Source organism: Saimiri boliviensis, chromosome 2, assembly GCF_048565385.1.
Source record: "Saimiri boliviensis isolate mSaiBol1 chromosome 2, mSaiBol1.pri, whole genome shotgun sequence".
Taxonomy (NCBI): domain Eukaryota; kingdom Metazoa; phylum Chordata; class Mammalia; order Primates; family Cebidae; genus Saimiri; species Saimiri boliviensis.
The window spans coordinates 192,078,949-192,102,077 of NC_133450.1; the positions used below are offsets into that span (position 1 = coordinate 192,078,949).

A 23,129-nucleotide genomic window follows, 5' to 3' on the forward strand; every position below is an offset into this window, starting at 1 on the left:
CAGTCACTCAGGATGGAATTCTGTGTCAACCAGACAACCTTCAGTTCAAAGTGACAGCAAATTGCTAAACAAAGAGGGAGCTTATTGGTTCTAATCACTGCCAGTCAGGCCCACTGCTGCAGCTGGGTGGGCTCAGCCCCACCCTGCCACGCGGCTGCCACGTCTTGCAAGGCGGGTGGCAGCAGGGATACTGGGGAGGTAACTAGTGTCCTCTAGAGTCCTTCCTGGAGTGTTCATAGGTCTTAGCCACAATTCTGGTTTATATATTCAGGACACCACCTTTGCTAAGCCTATACAGTATTGGATGTTGGAAGAAGGTAGGGAGTGGTACAGTGGTACATGAGTACCCAAAATACTGTGAGTGGCGCATGCTGAGGTGGAGGCGGGCCAGGTGCTGGAGGAGCATTGAGGAGCCAGCAACTGCCTGAGGTAGGTGGACCCAGGCAGTTCACAGATAAAAGGCCTCAGCTGTTGTTGACAGAGGACAAGGAGTTTGCCAAGTAGAGAAGGGAGGAAGCGCATTCCCGGCAGAGGGAACAGTCTGAGCCAAGGCCTGGGAGTGGGACTGGGGCCGAGTGAACAGAGAGGAGGGCGATGGAGAAGGAAGAAGTGCCGGTTTCCTTCCTGCTGATTCTGCCTGGTTTGTATGTCGCTTAAATCCAAAAGTTGCTTTACAGCTTAAAACAGCATCCCACAGTAAAAGCTAGGTGAGGGTCATGGTTAGGACCTTTCTTGGAGTCTGCTGGGGCTCCTAGTGTCACAAGGGGAGCTCTGGAAGATCCTTCAGCGGATTATGTTCCCTTCCCCCGGGGACCATGACCTATGTCCCCTTTGTCGCTCCGTCCCCAGCGCCAGCCTGGGCTAGGTTCTCAGTTCCTGAAGTTGCGCTGTATTTGCAGGTGCAGAGAGAAGAAATATGATTATGATAATTTGCCCAGGACGTCTGTTATCATAGCATTTTATAATGAAGCCTGGTCAACTCTCCTTCGGACAGTTTACAGTGTCCTTGAGACATCCCCGGATATCCTGCTGGAAGAAGTGATCCTTGTAGATGACTACAGTGATAGAGGTGAGTCCCTCTATCTCGCTCTAGCTCTGGGAAGAGCCTGTCCTTCCGTGACAGTGTCTGGGAGGTGAGAGTGGGATGCAGAGGGCTAGAGCAGGCCCAGTAAGGATCAGCTTCCTGTGTCCCCCTGCACCCAAAGACCTCAGGGATAGCAGCCCAGAAACAGCAGGCACGGACACTAAAAGAAGTGGGGCATTCTCTGGGTGTTTTCTGGGACCAACCATTGGCCAGTGGAGGTGAGGTAGGAGGTGGGGTTGCAGGATGGTTGGGGTCAGATCTGGTAGGGCCTTGGAGGTCACCGTAGGGGGTTGAGGCTTAAGTATGAGCTTGATAGGGAGCTGTGGGGACAGCAAGGTTCGGGTCCATCTGAGGAGATCACTGAGCCTGCTGTGTGGGGAATGGCTGATGGTGGGGGAGGGGCTGGGTGAGGATGGAGGCAGGGAAGGGCAGAGGGGCTTCTGTGGTGCCCACATGCAGAAGAGCCTTGGCTTGGCCGGGACTGGTGGTGCTAACGGAGTAACATCAGCCCATGAATCCTTGGGGCCTAGCTGAAGTGGGAGCAGCTAAGCTGAACCAAGGGCAAGTGTGAAGGCTGTAACAGCAGGTAGAGCTGTGGGCTTAGTCGCTACAGCCTGTCTCAAAGGGAAGCAACCCCTGCTGATGGGGCATCTGCTGCCTCAGATGCTGCACTCGCTTTGACTTCAAAACTGGCCTCTGTGTGTTCTAATAGGTGTGTACATTTTTTCACAGACTCAGTAGTGATCCACATAAGATAGAAATAGACTTCTCACATCATGGATCTGATATGCTAGTCTAGGATGGGTGTGGTGGCGGCTCCTTGGTGGATGGGGCCTCCGCTCCTTCTGCGCCTGTTCCCACCTTCTCTAGGGTGCTCTGCTGCCTTTGTCCTCCTGGACTGGGCTGGTTTTTCACCTCCTACTCACTCTGGTCAACCAGAAGGCGAAAGGGGAAGGAGAGCCACACTCTTTCACTTGAGGGCACTGCTTGGAAGTTCTCTGCACATTCTGTTGAGCAGAGCATGGTTGCCTGGCCACACATAGCTGCAAGGGAGGCCAGGAGCTGTGGCCTTTATCCTGCTGCCTGTGTGCCCAGTTACAGGTCACAGGGAGAATTGGTTTAGGGCACAAGCAGCAGAGTCTGTGACGGTGTCTGTGACAGGCTGGGGTTTGGTGCTGACTGTAGCCTAGTAGGTGCTAGGTTCTGGAGTCAGGGCACCCGGGGCCGAGGCGAGCTTTCCCATGATGCAGTCGTGTGCCTTGGGGGAGTTGCTTGTCTTGTCTGGGCCTCAGTTTCTCACCTGTGAATGGGTCTGTCTGCACCTACCTCAAGAGAATTATAGTGAGGAATAAATGGGATCATGTATAGGACAGAACCTCATGTAGCAGCTGGCACATAGTAGGTGCTCATTTACATTTCCTTTTTCCCTTTCCTCCCAGGGTTGTTTTAAATCTCTCTGTGTAGACACTGGTTCTGGACCCCACTGCATGGGCCAGAATCCCCCTCCAACACCTAGCGACTATACGGCTTTGAGCAATGATCTTAACCAATTGCAGCCTTGGCTTCAGCCTCTATAAAATGGGAGTAATAATAGCTTCTACCTTGTAGCATCATCGTGAGCGTTGAATGAGTTGAGGAGGGTAATGTGCTGGGTAGGCGCTTGGCATTTATGAGCTCTCGTTAGATGATAACTTCTATTTTTATAGTGTTTAAAAAGTTACGACATGAAAAAAAACAGCATTTCACAAATATATTAATCTCAAGGCAAAGAGCAGACTATTTATTTTATCATTATGAGATTAAATAGCTCCTCGGCAGGCAGGAATACCATATGAATTCCTCTGACACATCTCAATTCTCTCATAAAAATGTGAGGCAGTGTGGACCAAGCTTCCCTTGCTGCCATTGTGGGAACTTGGAAAACAGGCGCGATGCCACACTTGAACCTGTAACGAGTTAGGAAGTCCTGCCCTGCCTCCGCTCCCCACCATTTCTGCAGTGTCATTATGAGCTTGATGAAAGGGTGTCAGGCCCTCCCAGATGCAGAGAGACAGTTCAGGCAGACATAAAATTCATGCTGACAAGATCCATCATGAATGCAGGCCAGCCACACATGCACTCATGGGGCCACTGGGTACTCCAGCTAATTAGCTTTGCTTGCAAAGTTACTTCCCTTATTCCTGCCATCAACTCATTTGCAGTTATAATTTGGATTTTTTTTAAAAAATTGGCTGGGCACGGTGGCTCATGCCTGTAATCCCAGCACTTTGGGAGGCCAAGGTGGGAGGATTGCTTGAGCCCAGCAATTTGAGACAAGCCTGGGCAGCATAGGAAGACCCTATCTCTACAAAAAATTTTAAAAGTAGCTAGGTGTGGTGTGCCCATTTGCAGTCTCAGCTACTTGGGAGGCCAAGGTGGGAGCATCGCTGGAGCCCAAGAGGTTGAGGCTGCAGTGAGCCGTGATTGCGCCACTGCCACTCTAGCCTGGGTGACAGAGTGAGACCCTGTCTCAAAAAAAAAAAAAAAAAAAAAAAAAAAAATCAACCAATGAATGCTTTTATTTATTGATTTATTTAGACAGGCTTTCACTCTGGGAGCTGCTCTGGGCAGCAGTGTTAGCTTGTAGAATTTGGGGCTGGATTCCCCTCATGGCCTCAGTGCCCTCATCTGTGAAATGGGGTAAGACTAGTACCTGTCTCAGAGGATTGTTATGACGATCAGATGCGATATCTGGAAATCACCTAAGCAGTATTTGGCACAGCAGGTCTTCTTTAGTTTTGGCTATTATGGTTGTTACGACTACTGTATAAACTGTAAAGTACTCCTGAGAAAATTTCTATTAGCATAATTACTATTATTTTAAAATTTGAGATGGAGCCTCACTCTGTCATCAGGCTGGAGTACAGTGGCATGATCTTGGCTCACTGCAATCTCTGCCTCCCGAGTTCAAGCAATTCTCCTTCCTTAGCCTCCTGAGTAAGCTGAGATTACAGGCACATGCCACCATGCCCAGCTAATTTTTATATTTTTAGTAGAGATGGGGTTTTGCTACGTTGGTCAGGATGGTCTCGATCTCTTGACCTCGAGATCTGCCTACCTTGGCCTCCCAAAGTGCTGGGAAGCATGAGCCACCGCACCCAGCCATAATTACTGTTTTTATAAAAATTGTGGTTAGGTGAATCATGTGTTTTTTGGTTTTTAAATGCTCACGAGTCAAAACTATAAAGCATTTTTTGTAACAGCTTTATTGAAATATATTCAGATACCATTCAGTTCACCTATTTGAAGTGTATGATTCCACATGCATGTTTTTTGATGGGGAGCAAATAGTGGTTCTGGAATTCCTCCCCCAGCCTCCTCCTGGCCTTCAGAGCACTTCCAACCTTGGTTCTGGGTGAGATGAGGATGTCCCAGGTGGCAGAGCAAAGGAGGCTTCTGTCTATTTCATCTTCTGTTTAGGACAGGGAGGCCCAGAAGGCCCTGGCTTGGAATGAAACACTCCTTCAAGAGTGTCATGGTGGCCGGGCGCAGTGGCTGATGCCTGTAATCCCAGCACTTTTAGAGGCCGAGGCGGGTGGATCAAGAGGTCAGGAGATTGAGACCATCCTGGCCAACATGGTGAAATCCCATCTTTACTAAAAATAAAAAATTAGCTGGGAGTGGTGATACGTGCCTTTAGTCCCAGCTATTCGGGAGGCTGAGGCAGGAGAATTACTTGAACCCGGGAGGCGGAGGTTGCAGTGAGCTGAGATGGCACCACTGCGCACCAGTCTGGTGACAGAGGGAGACTCCGTCTCCAAAAAAAAAAAGTGTTATGGTGACCCTCGCTGCTTTGTTTACCTCCCTAGAGCACCTGAAGGAGCGCTTGGCCAATGAGCTTTCGGGCTTGCCCAAAGTGCGCCTGATCCGTGCCAACAAGAGAGAGGGCCTGGTGCGAGCCCGGCTCCTGGGGGCATCTGCGGCGAGGGGTGATGTTCTGACCTTCCTGGACTGTCACTGTGAGTGCCACGAGGGGTGGCTGGAGCCACTGCTGCAGAGGTGCGTGAGCCACCCGTCAGGGGAGAGACAGCACGTTTCCTGGTGTTCCTCATGCTACTGCATGAGGAGCAGACTCATCACGTTGCTTGAGAGTTATCAGATTGCCTGGGCTCAGCTGTTCCTTGGGCCCTGTTCTCAAGACCACCTTCCCACCAGCCCCGCTCAAGAAGCCACCATCTGCTGGGGCCTGATTTTTGTTCCCTTCTGTCTCTTTCCTGCCCATGCTCTGCCTTATCTCTCTGCCCTTTCTGTTTCTGCGTCATGGAATTCAGGAACTGGGCCAACCAGGAGCTCCCAGGTGGGAGAGGAAGGAGGGGATGTTGTCTTAGCTTCCCTTCTGTGGAGCAGGCAAAGGGCTAGAGGCGCAGGGTCTCTGCAGCTGGGAAACTGCTTTCCCGCAGACCTCAACACTGTCGTTGTTAGGGTTGTCTGGAAGAGCTGGGGACCCACTTGTTTTCCTTCCTGGGCGTGACCCAGCTGCCCCCTGCCCTGCCACTTCCTGCTGTCCTGGTTCCTTGTCAGCTGTGGGTGATATAGCCATCTTTTTCTCCTCCTCAGCTCCGAGGAGCTTCCCCAGCAGCAGACTCGCGGCTCCTCTGGCCTCTGATGGAGACAGAGACTATTTAGACCACAGTGGTCGGGTGTTCCCCCTCCTCCGTTGCCCCACTGCACTCATAGATGGCCACCCTACGCTGATCTGAAGTCACGGGGAGAGGACATTTCTTTCTCTTCAGCTGATGGATTAATGCTTCTAGAATTACTCTTCATTCCACCCTTTAGACACGGGCCAGCCCTCTTCTTGCTGCATGCCTGTAGATTAGGGGATTTTCCACCTCGGTTGTCCATTAGAAATACCTGGGGAATTTTAAAATGTATTTTTTTTTAATTTTTAATCTTTCTGGGTAAATAATAAGTGTAATAATGCTGCGGAGAGAACAGTTGAAACCAGCACACAGGCTGATACCTGCAAAAGGAGCGTTTTTCACTATGTGTAATATTTCAACAGTAATACAAATTAAAAGAAAAAAATAGCAGTTGTTTCAGATTCTCTGCCAGCCAACTTACATTTTCCCAGGAAATCCGCACATTAACACTCTAAATGGTTATTATTATTCCATTGTTACCACTGAGGCAGTAGGCTCCGAGGTAAGATGACTTGGCTACTGTCACACAGTAAATAAATAGCAGGATTAGAATTTATATTCTAATTCCAAGGCTGACCCTTTGGTCTGGGTGCACCTTTGTTCTTCGGGAGCTAAGTATTTCTTGATGTTAGGATGTTTCATTGTGATTAAACCTCTTGCACTTCTGAGAAATTGAAATCATAGAGTGTTTGGTCAGAATGTCCGTAGATAGAATCAGAGCATATGAAAGTCATGGGACTTTTTGTTGTAAAGCCCTCCCTGGCCCTCAGCATCCCCCGATGGCGTCACCTGCCAGGGCTCTGACACAGCTACAGACACCTGGAACGGGAGAAGCAGCCTTTCTCAGGCGTTCTTCCCTCTTACTGGAAGGAAGACAAGAATTCACGCTTGAATTTCCGAGTTATCTTCCTGCTGCCATCTGCATAGGAGGAACGGATGGATGTCTTGGGTGCTTTCAGGATCCATGAAGAGGAGTCGGCAGTGGTGTGTCCCGTGATTGATGTGATTGACTGGAACACCTTTGAATACCTGGGGAACTCTGGGGAGCCTCAGATCGGCGGTTTCGACTGGAGGCTGGTGTTCACGTGGCACACAGTTCCTGAGAGGGAGAGGATCCGGATGCGCTCCCCTGTTGATGTCATCAGGTCAGAAGCTGACTTCCGGGTGACTTGTTTTTTCAAGCATGCTTTGTTGCATCTGGCTGACCTGACAGCGGAGGCCCTGGGGGGCATGGTCAGCTGTCAGCTTAACTACATCCCCTCTTCCCACTTTTTTGCCCAGAATATTTATTTTTATAAGCATGTCTGCTACATACATCACTTTTATATCAGTATATTTTATATCAGTATATTTTATTTATTTAATCTTTAAATTGTGGTAAAATAGGCATCATATTGACCATTTTAACCATTTTAAAGTATGCAATTTTAGACTGAACATGGTGGCTCGTGCCTATAATCCCAGTACTTTGGGAAGCCAAGGTGGGAGGATTGCCTGGGTCCAGGAGTTTGAGACCAGCCTGGGCAACACAGCAACGGTTATGCTCTCAATATTCTCTTTCCCTATTATTATTGTTATTATTATTATTATTTTGAGTTGGAGTCTAGCTTTGTTGCCCAGTCTGGAGTATAGTGGTGTGATTTCTGCTTACTGCAACCTCTGCCTCCTGGGTTCAAGTGATTCTCCTGCCTCAGCCTCCTGAGTAGCTGGGATTACAGGTGCCCACCACCATACCTGGTCTTTTATAAAAATATTTTTTAGTAGTTGTTTAGGGTTTCGCCATACTGTCCAGGCTGGTCTCGAACTCCTGACCTCAGGGGATCCGCCTGCCTCAGCCTCCCAAAGTGCTGGGATTATAGGCATGAGCCACACCTCCTGGCCCTTACCCTATTTCTGAATTCATCCTTTTTGCCTGTGCAACTCTGGGACATGCTGACCTTACAGTGTTCTGCTGTGTAGGATGGAAGCTGTGGGCCATTTCTGAAGTCAGTGCTGGTTTCCAGATAAACTTGGTGGAGGTCGGGGGAAACAAGGAAGAAGCAGCCTGAGGCTGGCGGGCTGTGTCTTGGTAGGGGAAACTGCTGGAGCAGGAGAAGACCTGGCCCCTGGGGCACTTTCAGATGCCAGAGTTGCCTTTTGGGTCTTCTGCGTACTGGTTTCCCAGTGGCCTTTGTGAGTGCCTGCCTTCTGAGATCACACCTCCTCACATGACCACGGCTGGCAGCCTGCCTTCCTCTCTGAGCCTGATCTCTTACTTCTCTCTTCTCCTTGCTCTCTGTGCTTCTAAATGCCCCTGGGTTTCTCCTACCCTTAAGCCTTTGCTCATGCTAGAGAACCATTCCATTTCCATTCTTCTCGGCTAACTGTCCTTTGTCCTGCAGACCTTGCCTCCTCCAGGGACCCTGGTCCTACCCTCTTCCCCCTGCCCTCCTCAGTGTTCCTCCAGGGACCTGGCTGACCTTAGTTAACATATTTAATACACACAGAGTACTTGTCTGCTGAGAAGCCTGGAAGCCACCTCAAGGCAGGGACCGGATGGTACATCTGTGCCTCCAGGCCCAGCCTAGTGTGGGGCACAGAGCTCATGAACAGATGAAAGAGCTCGTGGTGGGAAGGTAGTTGGTTAACTGCGATGGTTTTCTGCTGCCTACAGTGAAAGATGGATATCACATTCTTCTAGGTCTCCAACAATGGCTGGTGGGCTGTTTGCTGTGAGTAAGAAATATTTTGAATATCTGGGGTCTTACGATACAGGAATGGAAGTTTGGGGAGGAGAAAACCTCGAATTCTCTTTTAGGGTAAGTATTTCAGTTTTCTCTTTGGACGTGTTCATAACTTATTCTCTCTTTGGGAACCATGATATTTGCTGTGAGACCCACCCTGGTGGACTTTTCTCCCTATTGGGAGTTTATCTGATTCTGAAAGATGATGACATGCATATCCTATAAACATGCTTTCCTTCTTTTTTCAGCTTTTTAACAAGTGTGCTTTTGTTAGATTTGAGGCCAGAAAGGGCCTTGCAAGTAGTTCTCTCTCACTCTGTGGAGAGGAGGAAATGAGACTAGGAGAGAGGTGATGTGCTCAGGGTTAGGTTCCTCTTGATCCTGTCTTCTGGAGCCTTTATTTCATTCATTCCTTATGAAGTGGCCTCTTTATTTAGCACAGTGGCTTTCACACTTGGACACATGTAAGAATTTATTTTTTTTGGAAACAGACATGTCTTGCTTTGTTATTGAGGCTGGAGCTTGATGGCACGATCTCGGCTCACTACAACCTCCACTTCCCAGGTTCAAGCGATTCTCCTGCCTCTGCCTCCCGAGTAGCTGGGATTACAGGCACACACCACCACACCTGGCTAATTTTTGTATTTTCAGTAAAGACAGGGTTTCGCCATGTTGGCCAGGCTGGTCTCAAACTCCTGACCTCAGGTGATCCACCTGTCTTGGCCTTCTGAAGTGCTAGGATTACAGGCATGAGCCACTATGCCCAGTCAGCACATGTAAGAATTGCTGGTGAAACTTGTTAGATTGACAAGGACCATCTAGAAAGTTACATTTGGTAGCTTTAGGGTGGGACCAAAATTCTGCTTTTTGTAAAAGGCCTACGTACCAGTGCTGCTGTACATGGCCCTTGGAAACCATTGGAGAACTCGAGCATTTCAGTACCTTTTCCAGTTAAGGAAGTCTTCCATTTTTAAGCATCAAAACTTTGTGTAAATGTTTGTGCTTTTCAGTGGAAAATTAAGGTTTTTCATAATATTTTATATGGTGTCCCGCCCTGATAAAAACTGTGAATGAACAACAATTTGGCCTTCTACCGAGGACTCACGCCCTCCATAATAAGTACCAGATGCTGTGCTTGGTTGTCCCTTCTTTGGGAAAATGAGATATTCAAGGCCATCAGTCCCAGTGTGAGATGGGCCCAGGTGCTTTGACCTGTTGAGTCTTTGCGTGTGCTTTTAATGGTCTCTCTGCCTCTTCCCTAGGTGTGAGGCTGCTCTACCTGTTTCTAGAAGCTCTTCCTTTCCCCCTTCCAAACCTCTCTCCTTCCTTGCTGCTTTCCTATCTTCTGTGGCTAGGAGATCAGGTAATCAAGCCTGTGTTTTCTGTAATGAGTAAGCGGGTTGCCAGCGAGGTCTCTGTGGATGCTTGTGAGTCAAGCGCATGAGCTTTAATGCATGGACTTTGGGGTCTTAGCTCCCATAGCTTATTTGTTTTGGGGGCTGCTTTCGTGCTGTTTGCCCACATTCTGTGTCATGAGTGTGTTGGGTAGGTGGTCTCCTGCCCGATGGAGGCTGAGCATCTTGGCAGCATCTATCATGCGTTGTGTGTGGCTGGCCTCCCTGCTGCAGATACTGCGGACCCACAGCTCTCCCCCGCTCATCACCTGGCCTCTCCTTTTCTCTGTGTGCAGATCTGGCAGTGTGGTGGGACTCTGGAAACACATCCGTGTTCCCACGTTGGCCATGTTTTCCCCAAGCAAGCTCCCTACTCCCGCAACAAGGCTCTGGCCAACAGTGTCCGTGCAGCTGAAGTGTGGATGGATGAATTTAAAGAGCTCTACTACCATCGCAGCCCCCGTGCCCGCTTGGTGAGTTCCTCGGCCCACCTGCACTATATCTGGCTCCATCTGAACAGCAGCAGCGAATCGTGGCTTCCCCAGCAGAGTCTGTCTGGTTCCAGAAATAGAGAATTAAGTGGGTACTCACATACAAGTATGGGGAGACTTTATTCCTCCATTTGTAATGGTTACGTGCAGTCAAATCTTGTTATTTGCAGCTCTTATATTCTGTAAAGCCACCACAAACACTGACTTCGTGAAAACGGAGCCATCACTCTTAGGGGAAATGCAGGGTTAGGTTCCTGCCAGACTCGGGCCACAACAGTTTTGTTAGCAAATCAATATTGAACCTTGTTTTTGGTGAGTTTCTGTTCAAAGGCACCTATTTAGCATATATCATTGCATCATTAACATCGCAGTCATGGCTAACAGCACGATAACGCATGCCTGAATGAAGCTTCCCTAGCACGTGTTATTTTCTCTTCATCACAACCTTCTTGCACGTAGGGACACTAGATAGCACTTCAGCACTGCAACTGGAGGACATTCTAGAATGGCCAGTGAAGTCACCATTACAAAGCAGAAAAAAGTGTGGTGCCCACTAGATGGTGACAAGGAGATTGGTTTACAGGATGAGAGCTAAAACAAGAAGGCAGTCTGTCCCCTTGTTCTGCATCACCTGGGAATGTGAGTGTCGGGCAACTCAAAATTTTTTGTCCACAAATGTGTTTGAAAATTAGAAAACACCACCAGTATTGATTTGGGGGTTACAAATAAATTTAATTATAGCAGGTAGGGAAATTCACAGATACAGAAGCAGTAAATAATGAGGATGGACCGAACCAATTTAGACAGTTGAGGACACCCGGTGTCACATGCTAGGCATTGTCCATGTATGGTGGCTTACCTCTTTGTAGCCAGTAGTGTTGAGTCCACAAACCCAGGGTGCAAATTAAGGCACAGTTCTTTACTTTAAAGCTGTTGCTCAGGGACACACCCTCCTTAAGCTAGGGGTCTATTACCTCCCTCTAGAGGCTTCTTCTTAGCACCCTGGAAGCTCACTTTTTTAAAACAGGGAATCTGTTCTGCTTCCACTTCCAGATGGAAGGACTACTGGAGAGTGGCCCAGGGCCCCGCTGCTACTCTTTCTCACCATATGTCATGGCCATGGAAACCCCCCACCGCCAGCCTAGCAGATGCCTTTCTTCCTCCCCTCTCAGAGGCCTTGCTGGCCCCATCTCTCTGAACGATGGTGAAGGTGTGCCTGCAGTGGCTGAAGTTTCAGCTCTGTTGGCTTGCCTCCCTGGGTCCCAGCCACATACTGTAGTGACACTGGTCCAACCACCCACTGCACTGAGCCTGTTGGAGGCTGAGGCTCAGCCCAGCCCAGACTGTGTTCTTCCTCCAAGTGATTTATCTCAGGGACTTGTTGTCTGCCCCAGATCCTTGTTCTGCCTCCACCAGAGACCACTGTGGATGAGGAATCTGCCTCTTCCTTCCCAGACCTTGGGCTTCAGGCCCCAAAGCTGATAGGCAGGAGAGCTGGGCCTGGGGCCTGTGCTCTGCAGTGCGCCTCTTACTTTGCTCTGCAGAGCCCGAGGGCTCTCAACTGAACTCCCACCCAGCCCGTGTCTGGCTCTCGGCTCTATGGTCATTTGCCTCTGCTTCCTCTGTCTTGCCCAGTACCATGGAGTAGAAACGGTTGCTCTTTCCTGATGCACAGTTTGAAACCCATAGTTTCCTCTTCCTGAGGGTTCCCAGAGAATATGTTCGGGAGGCACTGAATGCACCCTTAGGCTGCATGCCCAAGTGTTACATGGATACTTGGTTGAAGCTGGGGGCACAGTGACTCTCATCAGTGAAAGAACTTCTAGAAATAGCAGAAATCCGAAATCTTATTCAAACATTTACTTAACTATTACCATTTTGTTCAATATTTAACTTGTCAGTTTATAATTGTTTAACATGACAGTACAGATATGGTAACAAGTCTGCACTCAGCATTTTTCTCACGGCTGCACATTTGCCATGCTAAATAGAGGCTTGCTTTATTATTCGAAAGTTCTCAGTCATTGTTTTGTCCGTAAACCAAACTTCCACAAATATTTCTTATTGCAACATTTTGCTCTTATCATCATAAGTAAATATTGATACTTCAGTATGTTAAGAACATAATTACATCAAGAATATTTACCTGTGTTTGAAAGTGGATATTCAGATGTTAGTAGTAAATCAGAAGAAGGTCATGGCATATGTCACAGTGAAACTGATGCTCCCCTGGTTGGGTGTCAGGATGAACTCTGATCTCAGGCATGGGTCACAGGTCCAGGATCCATAGATGCCAGTGCAGCCACAGGGCTTGTCTCCTTCACTCCATCAGCAGGCGGGTTGTCCCCTACCCTCCTGCATCTGGTCACGCCTCCCTTCAACAGAACACCTGGGAATGGAATTGTCTGTGTGACAGCCTCTCATATTAGAAGCTGGAATTAGGCATGAGGCTGTTTTCTATCATATTTACATGGACTATCATCTTTACATTTCTGTTATGTTTACAGGCTCTGCACAGGGCCTGGCATACAACAAATGCCCTGTCAAAGCTGGCTGATAGTGAGTGAGTGAGCCTTGGTAACTTTGATAGGAAGCACTGGACCTGTGGGATCTCACTATTTTGTTGTTTTCTCAGGAACCTTTTGGGGACGTGACAGAGAGGAAGCAGCTCCGGGCCAAGCTCCAGTGTAAGGACTTCAAGTGGTTCTTGGAGACCGTGTATCCAGAACTGCATGTGCCTGAAGACAGGCCTGGCTTCTTTGGAATGGTGAGTGAGGGTGGTGGGCCCACGGCAGGCAGGGAGTTCCCTGGCCTCTGGGTCTGATCTACAAATTCTGGGCAAGAAAGGCTACTTCATGGGGATCACTGGCTTCCTCCACTCCCACCTGCCTGCCCGTCCCCCCGCCCCACCCACCACCTTTTTATCCACAGCTCTTTCTCCCTGTGAGTTTCTGGGCCTTGGTGCAGAATGTCAGAGCTGGAAGCTATCTCAAAGTTGACAACTATATGCCTCCCATTTTGTAGATAAGGAAACAGGCTTATCTGGTGTTTCCATGTCCTAGTTTTTACTAACACCTTATCACATTACTTCTAGTCTCAATGGCTGGACTAGTTAATAATTCCAAGTTTGGGAGTATACAGAGGCAATGGTGGGTATAGGGGAGTCAATTCTCGTATTTCAGAAAACCTAAAAGAAATGTTTTTGGGATGAGACCAGATAAAATGTGCAGTGTCTTTTGCTTTTGCTAGGAATTACACCAGCCTAGGGAGGTCTCCTCTGCTGTGGTGTGTTGATCAGAAGTGCTGGTGTTCCATTCTGGAAGTCATTGTTAAATACAAAGCAGGATATTCATGTTACATTCTATTTTCATTATGAAAATATTCAAACATACGGAAATACAGAGAGAATGATATAGTGAATACCATCCCTGAGATTCTAGAATTTTCAAGATCCTGCCTCTGCTGCCTTCTCTCTCCTCTACTTCACCTCCCCATGTTTCTCTTTTTAAGCAAACCCCAGGCAGTGTGTCATTTCCCACCTCTGCATTTTAGTATGCATTTTCATAACATTTGGACATTATCTTACAAAACTGTAGACATGAAAAGTAATTTCTTGTTACCATTTAATGTCTGGTTCTGATTCCTATTCCCCCAACTTTCCCAGTTTCTCGTTGAGTGGCTGGCTAATTCGAATTCGGATCCAAACAAGGTCCACACATTGCATGTGGCAGTGGTGTCTTGTCTCCCACATCTCTTTGAATCTAAGACAGTCCTCTTCCTTTTTTTTGGTTAATCTTTAACTTGGTGAAAAAACAAGATCAGTTACCTGTGGAGTGTCTCACTCTTGCGATGACTACAGGTAATTCTTTCTTTGTGGTGTGTTTAAGTTGTGCCTCTCTCCTCCATGTTTCTTGAAGATGGAAGTGAGTTCGAAAGGTTTGATTCGAGTCAGGATCCACCTTTTTGCAAGAACATTTTGTGGGTGATGTTTTGTGTTCACGTTGTCATATCAGGAGCACAGGAAGTATGGTCATCTTGTGTTTAGTGATAAGGTTGGCCAGTGGGTTCACGGAGCATCCCTCACCTGGATTGGTCATTATAAGCACCCCTCGCCCCCAGCCTCTGTCTCATGTTTTTAGGAACCGCTGATAACCTTTGCCTAGACCCATTATTTCAAATGGAGTTGCCACATGGTGATTTTTCTCTTTCATTTCTTCCACATTTATTGGCTGAAATTTTTCTGTGAAGAACACTCCCTCATTAAATTTTTCTGTGAAGAAGAACACTCCCTAATTCTGTATGAATTTTAGAATTCATACAGAAAAGACATGACAGATTCTAAAGTCTTTTTCTTGATGTGCTTATTTTCGGAGCAAGAGTTGGTATTTTAGTGTCCTCCAGTTGTATCCAGTGGCTTGTTTTGTTTGTTTGTTTGTTGGCTCATTGTTTTTTTTTTTTTTTGGCTTTTTCTCTTCTTGAGTGCCATTCAGTCTAACTAATGGGTGTTTAAACGGCCAATGTATTTCAATCAATTCATCTTTTTTTTTGAGACAGGCTTCTATCCTGTTACCCAGGCTGGGGCGCAGTGGCACTATCATAGGTCACTGTAGCCTGAATCACTGGGCTCAAGTGATCCTCCCACCTCAGCCTCCCTAGTAGCTGGGACTACAGGTGAGCATCACCACACTCAGCTAATTTTTTTTTTTTTTAAGAATATCTTTTTAAAAAATTATTATACTTCAAGTTATGGGATACATGGGTGCGGAACGTGCAGGTTTATTACATAGGTATACACATGTCATGGTGGTTCGCTGCACCCATCAACCCATCATCTACATGACATATTTCTCCTATTGCTATCCCTCTGCTAAGCTCCCACCCTCTGACTGTCCCTGGTGTGTGATATTCCCTTCCCTGTGTCCATGTGTTCTCATTGTTCAACTCCCACTTATGAGTGAGAGCATGTGGTGTTTGGTTTTCTGTTCTTGTGTTAGTTTGCTGATAATGATGGTTTCCAGCTTCATCCATGTCCCTGCAAAGGACATGAACTCGTTTTTTTTTTATGGCTGCATAGTATTCCATGGTATATATGTGCCACGTTTTCTTTATCCAGTATATCATTGATGGGCATTTGGGTTGGTTCCAAGTCTTTGCTATTGTGAACAGTGCTGCAATAAACATACCTGTGCATGTGTCTTTATAGTACAATGATTTAAATCCTTTGGGTATATACCCACTAATGGGATTGAGAATTTTCACATCAATGTTCATCAGGGATATTGGCCTGAAATTTTCTTTTTTTATGTTGTGTCTCTGCCAGGTTTTGGTATCAGGATGATTCTGGCCTCATAAAATGAATAAAGGAGGATTCTCTCTTTTTCTGTTGTTTGGAATAGTTTTAGAAGGAATGGTATCAGCTCCTCTGTGTACCTCTGGTAGAATTTGGTTCTGAATCCATCTGGTCCTGGGCTTTTTTTGGTCGGTAGGCTATTAATTACTGCCTCAATTTCAGAACTTGTTATTGGTCTATGCAGGGATTCGACTTTTTCCTGGCTTGGTCTTGGGAGGATGTATGTGTCCAGGAATTTATCCATTTCTTCTAGATTTTCTAGTTTATTTGCATAGAAGTGTTTTTAGTAGTCTCTGATAGTAGTTTGTATTTCTGTGGGATCAGTGATGATATCCCCTTTCTCATTTTTATTGTGTCTATTTGATTCTTCTGTCATTTTTTCTTTATTATTCTGGGTAGTGGTCTATGTATTTTGTTGATCTTTTCAAAAAACCAGCTCCTGGATTCCTTGATTTTTTCAAAGGGTTTTTTGTGTCTCTGTCTCCTTCAGTTCTGCTCTGATCTTAGTTATTTCTTGTCTTCTGCTGGCTTTTGAATTTGTTTGCTTTTGCTTCTCTAGTTCTTTTAACTGTGGTGTTTGGGTGTCTATTTTAGAACTTTCCTGCTTTATCCTGTGGGCATTTAGTGCTATAAATTTCCCTCTAAACACTGCTCTAGCTGTGTCCCAGGGATTCTAGTATATTGTGTCTTTGTTCTCATTGGTTTCAAAGAACTTCATTATTTCTGCCTTAATTTCCTTATTTACCCAGTGTCATTCAGGAGCAGTTTGTTCAGTTTCCATGTAGTTGTGTGGTTTTGAGTGAGTTTCTTAATCTGAGTTCTAATTTGATTGCATTGTGGTCTGAGAGACTGTTATCATTTCGGTTCTTTAGCATTTGCTGAGGAGTGTTTTACTTGCAATTATGTGGTCGATTTTAGAATAAGTACCACGTGGTGCTGAGAAGAATGTATATTCTGTTGATTTGGGGTGGTGAGTTCTGTAGATGTCTATTAGGTCTGCTTGGTCCAGAGCTGAGTTCAAGTCCTGAATATCCTTGTTAATTCTCTGTCTTCTTGACCTGTCTAATATCGACAGTGGGGTGTTAAAGTCTCCTACTATTATTGGGTGGGAGTCTAAGTCTCATTGTAGGTCTCTAAGAACTTGCTTTATGAATGTGGGTGCTCCTGTATTGGGTGCATATATATTTAGAATAGTTAGCTCTTCTTGTTGCATTAATCCCTTTACCATTATGCGATGCCCTTCTTTGTCTTTTTTGATCTTTGTTGGTTTAAATTCTTTTTTTTTTTTTTTTTTTTTTTTTTTGAGACAGAGTTTCGCTCTTGTTACCCAGGCTGGAGTGCAATGGCACGATCTCGGCTCACCGCAACCTCCGCCTCCTGGGTTCAGGCAATTCTCCTGCCTCAGCCTCCTGAGTAGCTGGGATTACAGGCATGAGCCACCATGCCCAGCTAATTTTTTTTTGTATTTTTAGTAGAGACGGGGTTTCACCATGTTGACCAGGATGGTCTCGATCTCTCGACCTCGTGATCCACCCGCCTCGGCCTCCCAAAGTGCTGGGATTACAGGCTTGAGCCACCGCGCCCGGCCTGTTGGTTTAAATTCTGTTTTATCAGATACTAGGATTGCAACCCCTGCTTTTTTTTTTTTTTTTTTTTTTTGTGGCTCTCCATTTGCTTGGTAAGTATTCCTCCATCCCTTTATTTTGAGCCTATGTGTGTCTTTGCATGTAAGATGGGTCTTCTGAATACATCACACCGATGAGTCTTGACTCTATCCAATTTGCCAGTCTGTGTCTTTTAATTGGGGCATTTAGCGTGTTTACAGTTAAGATTAATATCGTTATGTGTGGATTTGATCCTATCATTATGATGCTAGCTGGTTATTTTGCCCATTAGTTGTTACAGTTTCTTCATAGTGTTGATGGTCTTTACAATTTGGTACCAGTTTTTCTTTTTTATGTTTAGTGCTTCCTTCAGGAGTTCTTGTAAGGCAGGCCTGGTGGGGTGGTGACAAAATATCTCAGCATTTGCTTGTCTGTAAAGGATTTTTTTCCTCCTTCACTTATGAAGCTTAGTTTGGTTGGATATGAAACTCTGGGTTGAAAATTCTTTTCTTTAAGAATGTTGAATATTGGGCCCCACTCTCTTCTGGCTTATAGGCTTTCTGCAGAGAGATCTGCTGTTAGTCTGATGGGCTTCCCTTTGTGGGTAATCCAACCTTTCTCTCTGGCTAACCTTAACATTTTTCTCTCACTTCAACCTTGGTGAATCTGATGATTATGTGTCTTGGGGTTGCTTTTCTTGAGGAGTATCTTTGTTGTGTTCCCTGTATTTCCTGAATCTCAATGTTGGCCACTCTTGCTGGGTTGGGGAAAGTTCTCCTGGATAGTGTCCTGAAGGGTGTTTTCCAACTTGGTTACATTCTCCCTGTCACTTTCAGGTACACCAATCAAGTGTAGGTTTGGTCTTTTCACATAGTCCCATATTTCTTGGAGGCATTGTTCATTCCTTTTCATTTTTTTTCTCTAATCTTGTCTTCACGCTTTATTTCATTAAGTTGATCTTTTTTTTTTTTTTTTTGAGACGGAGTTTCGCTCTTGTTACCCAGGTTGGAGTGCAATGGCGCGATCTCGGCTCACCGCAACCTCCGCCTCCTGGGTTCAGGCAATTCTCCTGCCTCAGCCTCCTGAGTAACTGGGATTACAGGCACGCGCCACCATGCCCAGCTAATTTTTTGTATTTTTAGTAGAGACGGGGTTTCACCGTGTTGACCAGGATGGTCTCGATCTCTTGACCCCGTGATCCGCCCGCCTCGGCCTCCCAAAGTGCTGGGATTACAGGCTTGAGCCACCGCGCCCGGCTAAGTTGATCTTTAATCTCTGATATCCTTTATTCCACTTGACCAGTTTGGCTGTTGATACCTGTGTATGCTTCGTGAAGTTCTCATGCTGTGTTTTTCGGCTCCATCAGGTCATTTATGTTCTTCTCTAAACTGGTTATTCTAGTTAGCAATTCCTCTAACCTTTTTTCAAGTTTCTTAGCTTTCTTGCATTGGGTTAGAACATGCTTCTTTAGCTTGGAGGAGTTTGTCATTACCCACCTTCTGCAGCCTACTTCTGTCAATTTGTCAAACTCATTCTCCATCCAGTTTTGTTCACTTGCTGGCGAGGAATTGTGATTCTTTGGAGGAGAAGAGATGATCTGGTTTTTGGAATTTGCAGCCTTTTTGTGCTGGGTTTTCCCCATCTTCTTGAATTTATCTACCTTTAATCTTTAATGTAGGTGACCTTCAGATGGTGTTTCTGTGTGGATGTACTTTTTGTTGATGTTGATGCTGTTAATTTCTATTTGTTAGTTTTCCTTCTAACAGTCAGGCCCCTCTGCTGGAGGTCTGCTGGAGGTCCACTCCCAACGCTGTTTGCCTGGGTATCACCAGTAGAGGCTGCAGAATAGCAAAGATTGCTGCCTATTCCTTCTTCTGGAAGCTTCATCCCAGAGTGGCACCTACCAGATGCCAGCCAGAACTCTTCTGTATGAGGTGTCTGTTGACCCCTGCTGGGAGGTATCAGCAGTTGGGAGGCATGCGGGTCAGGGACCCACTTGAGGAGGCAGTCTGTCCTTTAGCAGAGCTTGAGTGCAATGCTGGGAGATCTGCTGCTCTCTTCAGAGCTGGTAGGCAGGAACATTTAAGTCTGCTGAAGCTGTTTTCATAGCCATCCCTTCCTCCAGGTGCTTTGTTTCAGGGACATGGGAGTTTTATCTATAAGCCCCTGACTGGAGCTGCTGCCTTTCTTTCAGAGACGCCCTGCCCAGAGAAAAAGAATCTAGAGAGGCAGTCTGGCTACAGCAGCTTTGCTGAGTTGGGTGGGTTCTGCCAGTTTGAACTTCCCAGCTGCTTTATTTACACTGTAGGGGAAAACCACCTACTCAAGTCTTGGTAATGGCAAACACCCCTCCCCCCACGAAGCTCGAGAGTCCCAAGTTGACTGCAGACTGCTGTGCTGGCAGCGAGGATTTCAAGCCAGTCGATCTTAGCTTGCTGGGCTCCATAGGAGTGGGATCCGCTGAGCTCGACCACTTGGCTCCCTGACTTCAGCCCCCTTTCCAGTGGAGTGAATGGTTCTGTCTTGCTGGTGTCCCAGACACCACTAGGGTATGATAAAACATTCTTGCAGCTAGCTTAGTGTCTAAATGGCTGCCCGGTTTTGTGCTTGAAACCCAGAGCCCTGGTGGTGTGGCACCCGAGGGAAGCTCCTGGTCTGCAGGTTCAAAGTCCATGGGAAAAGCGTAGTGTCTGGGCTGGATTGCTCCCTCATGGCTTCCCTTGGCTGGGGAGGGAGTTTCCTGACCCCTCATGCTTCCTGGGTGAGGTGACGCCCCACCTTGCTTCAGTTCACCCTCCATGGGCTGCACCCACTGTCTAACCAGTCCCAAAGAAATGAACCAGGTACCTCAGTTGGAAATGCAGAAATCACCTGCCTTCTTCATTGATCTCACTGGGAGCTGCAGACTGGAGCTGTTCCCATTTGGCCATCTTACCAGCCACCTCCCTGGCTAATTTTCTGTTTTTATTTTTAGTAGAGACAAGGTCTTTATTGCCCAGGCTGGTCTCGAACTCCTGAGCTTAAGCATTTCTTCTGCCAAGGCCTCCCAAAGTGCTGGGATTACAGGTGTTAAGCCACTGCCCAATTCATCTTTTAAAAAAACACACTAAAATTGTTTTTGGCTGGTGGCAGACCCTTTATTTTGGCTTCTGTGGTCTTTGACCCCTTATGTCAGTGGCTTTGATAGCCTCTTTGATTCTGGTCAAGTTGTCCCTTCAAGTCTTCCACACTTCCTGCCATTCCTCCCACAGGCCCTGCTCCTTTGTTGGGGAATTGTGTTGGGAGCCAGTCTGGATGTTGGTGATGCCCGTTGCTGTGTGTTGTCATTGCTTCAGACCATGCAGTTTAAAAAAATACCATGAGAGCCACAGTTGTAATTTAAAAATTTTTAGTAACCATATTAAGAAAAGAAACAAGTAAAGTAAATGAAATATTTAACTCAGTATATCCCAATAATATCATTTCAACATGATATACATTTTTATATCCTATATAAAATATGTTAATATAAATATGTATTCGTTGAGGTATTTTACATTCTTTTTTTATACTAAGCCTCGAAATCTGGTGAATTTTATACTTAGAGCATATCTCAATTTGGATTAGTCAAATTTCAAGTGGCCAGTGGCCACAGTGGCCAGTGGCTGTCACATGGACTAGCACAGCTCTGTATTTTTCTCAGTGGGCAGAGAAAGGAAATTCATATTTTTTGAGAAACAGCTCATGAACTTATATTAATATCTGAAAATCCAGTGTAGTCTTATAAAATTTTCTTTGCTATCGTACTCATATTTCTTTTTTCTTACCCTGAAAATCTTGGTTCTAAACAATATTAAGCTAATTGCTTATTTTCTTTATCCTAAAATATATTTAAAATAGTTTCAAGATAGTTAATACAGTGTTACAGCTGGCAGTGTTATACTGAATGAGGTTTACAATTTCTTTGCAGCTCAATTTATTTCTATAATATATTTCATAGGTAGTATTGTTAAACATACTATGTTCTAAAGTGATTTAAAATAATTCTTTTTTTTTTTTTTTTTTTGAGACAGAGTCTCACCTTGTCCCCCAGGATGGAGTGCAGTGGCGCAGTCTTGGCTCACTGCAACCTCTGCCCTCTGGGTTCAAGTGATTCTCCCGCCTCAGCCTCCCAAGTAGCTGGGACTATAGGCGCGAGCCACCACACCTGGATAGTTTTTGTATTTTTAGTAGAGACGGGGTTTTGCCATGTTGGCCAGGCTGGTCTAGACCTTCTGGCCTCAAGCGTTCTACCTGCCTCTGCCTCCCAAAGTGCTGGGATCACAGGCGTGAGCCACCGAACCCAGCCTAAAATAATTCTTTCTCAGTGTCTATCACCTGCTTGATTTAGCTAGCTTAATTAATCTAGTTCGAGGTACCAACCTAGGTCTATTGGGACTTGTGCAGCAGTAAGACCGCCACTAATGAGAAAGGAAGAGAGAAGAGCTTTCAGGTCATGAAGGGTTCCTCTCTCTGGTCCTCAGGCTTATCAACTTAAAACAGGGATAAAGATTCTTGCCTACAGAACAAGGAAGCACTTTTAAAGCTAGAAGATGCTGCACAGGAAAGACTCTGACCTTTGTGCCTAGCTGTTGAAGCAGGCTCTCCTCTTGTGCCAGGTACCCTTCCCAAACCTAGCGTGGCATCTGTTAGTGTGTGTAAATCTGGACTGAAATGCCAACTTTATGTTTTATTTAGCTCCAGAACAAAGGACTAAAAGATTACTGCTTTGACTATAACCCTCCCGATGAAAACCAGATTGTGGGAAGCCAGGTCATTCTGTACCTCTGTCATGGGATGGGCCAGAATCAGGTAGGCGTGACCCTCAGAAGAGGAGAAAACTGTGTTCTGTTTAAAAAATTAAACACTTGAGTTTTTTCTTGTAAAAGTAATATTTGGGAAATATAAAAAGTGGAAGCCTGGAGTGAATGTCTGGACTGAGAGACTATCGTTAAAATTAAAATGTGTTTTCTCCCCATCATGTTTTACACATAAAGCACAAGGATGACGTGCTATAAATATTATCATAATGTCTCTGATTTATGTTCCATTATTTCCATTCCCTCCATCATACTTTTCTTATGTTATTTGATATTCCTTGAGAATGTCATTCCTCGTGGCCTCTTGCTATTTCATCGTGTGCCTGTATTGCTGTTTAGTTTTCTGGTTCCCTGCCTCCCTGTCTTTGCAATTATAAATAGCCCTGCCTCTAACACCTTGGGTCAGACAGAAGGAAGGAGAAAATAACAGATCTGCATTTCAGATGATTTCCTTAGAATTAATTGTTAAGTGGAATTATAGGTTTAATGCATGGGGCCACCTTGCAAGGTGGTGTTTAGCTGGGGGCCCAGGTGTATCTGTCTGGGCAAAGGGCCGTACTTCCATCTGGGCAGGGGAGGCTCAGTCCTGGGGGAGTCTGAAGACCTGAACAGGAACCCCAGCCCTGGAAAGCCAATGGCAGGGTCCTCGGAGGATGTAGGAATGGAGAGAAGTGTTGGTTCTGGGCCTCGAAGCTTTACCGTACTAAGAAGTTATCAGACACGAGGTTGCAGGGGTCTGAATTATGAAAGTTTACTGTTGACCATCAGGAGGCTTCATATTCAAGTAGCACTGGGATGAATCCAGATTGGAAAAAAAGTCTGAATCTCCACCCCTTTGTTTCCTGAAGTTATTTAGGTTTTCATCACTGTTTAGAACAGCCTTCCTCAAAGCTGATGTACCTGAGTGCTACCGTCAGCATCATCTGGGAGCTTGGAAATGCACATTCTCAGACTGATCCCAAC

At 46.0% G+C, this 23,129-nt stretch overlaps 1 protein-coding gene across 2 annotated transcripts in view; it reads left to right on the forward strand.

The window, feature by feature from the left end:
• GALNT12 (polypeptide N-acetylgalactosaminyltransferase 12) overlaps positions 1–23,129 on the forward strand; it is a 40,920-nt gene that overhangs the window by 12,758 nt on the left and 5,033 nt on the right. For both annotated transcript variants that reach the window (XM_039474991.2, XM_074395093.1), the window contains 7 exons: positions 900–1,069; positions 4,933–5,122; positions 6,726–6,911; positions 8,447–8,564; positions 10,180–10,356; positions 13,010–13,141; positions 22,045–22,158. In XM_039474991.2, the coding sequence (XP_039330925.1) occupies positions 900–1,069; positions 4,933–5,122; positions 6,726–6,911; positions 8,447–8,564; positions 10,180–10,356; positions 13,010–13,141; positions 22,045–22,158 (1,087 nt within the window). The remainder of the gene's footprint in view (positions 1–899; positions 1,070–4,932; positions 5,123–6,725; positions 6,912–8,446; positions 8,565–10,179; positions 10,357–13,009; positions 13,142–22,044; positions 22,159–23,129) is intronic.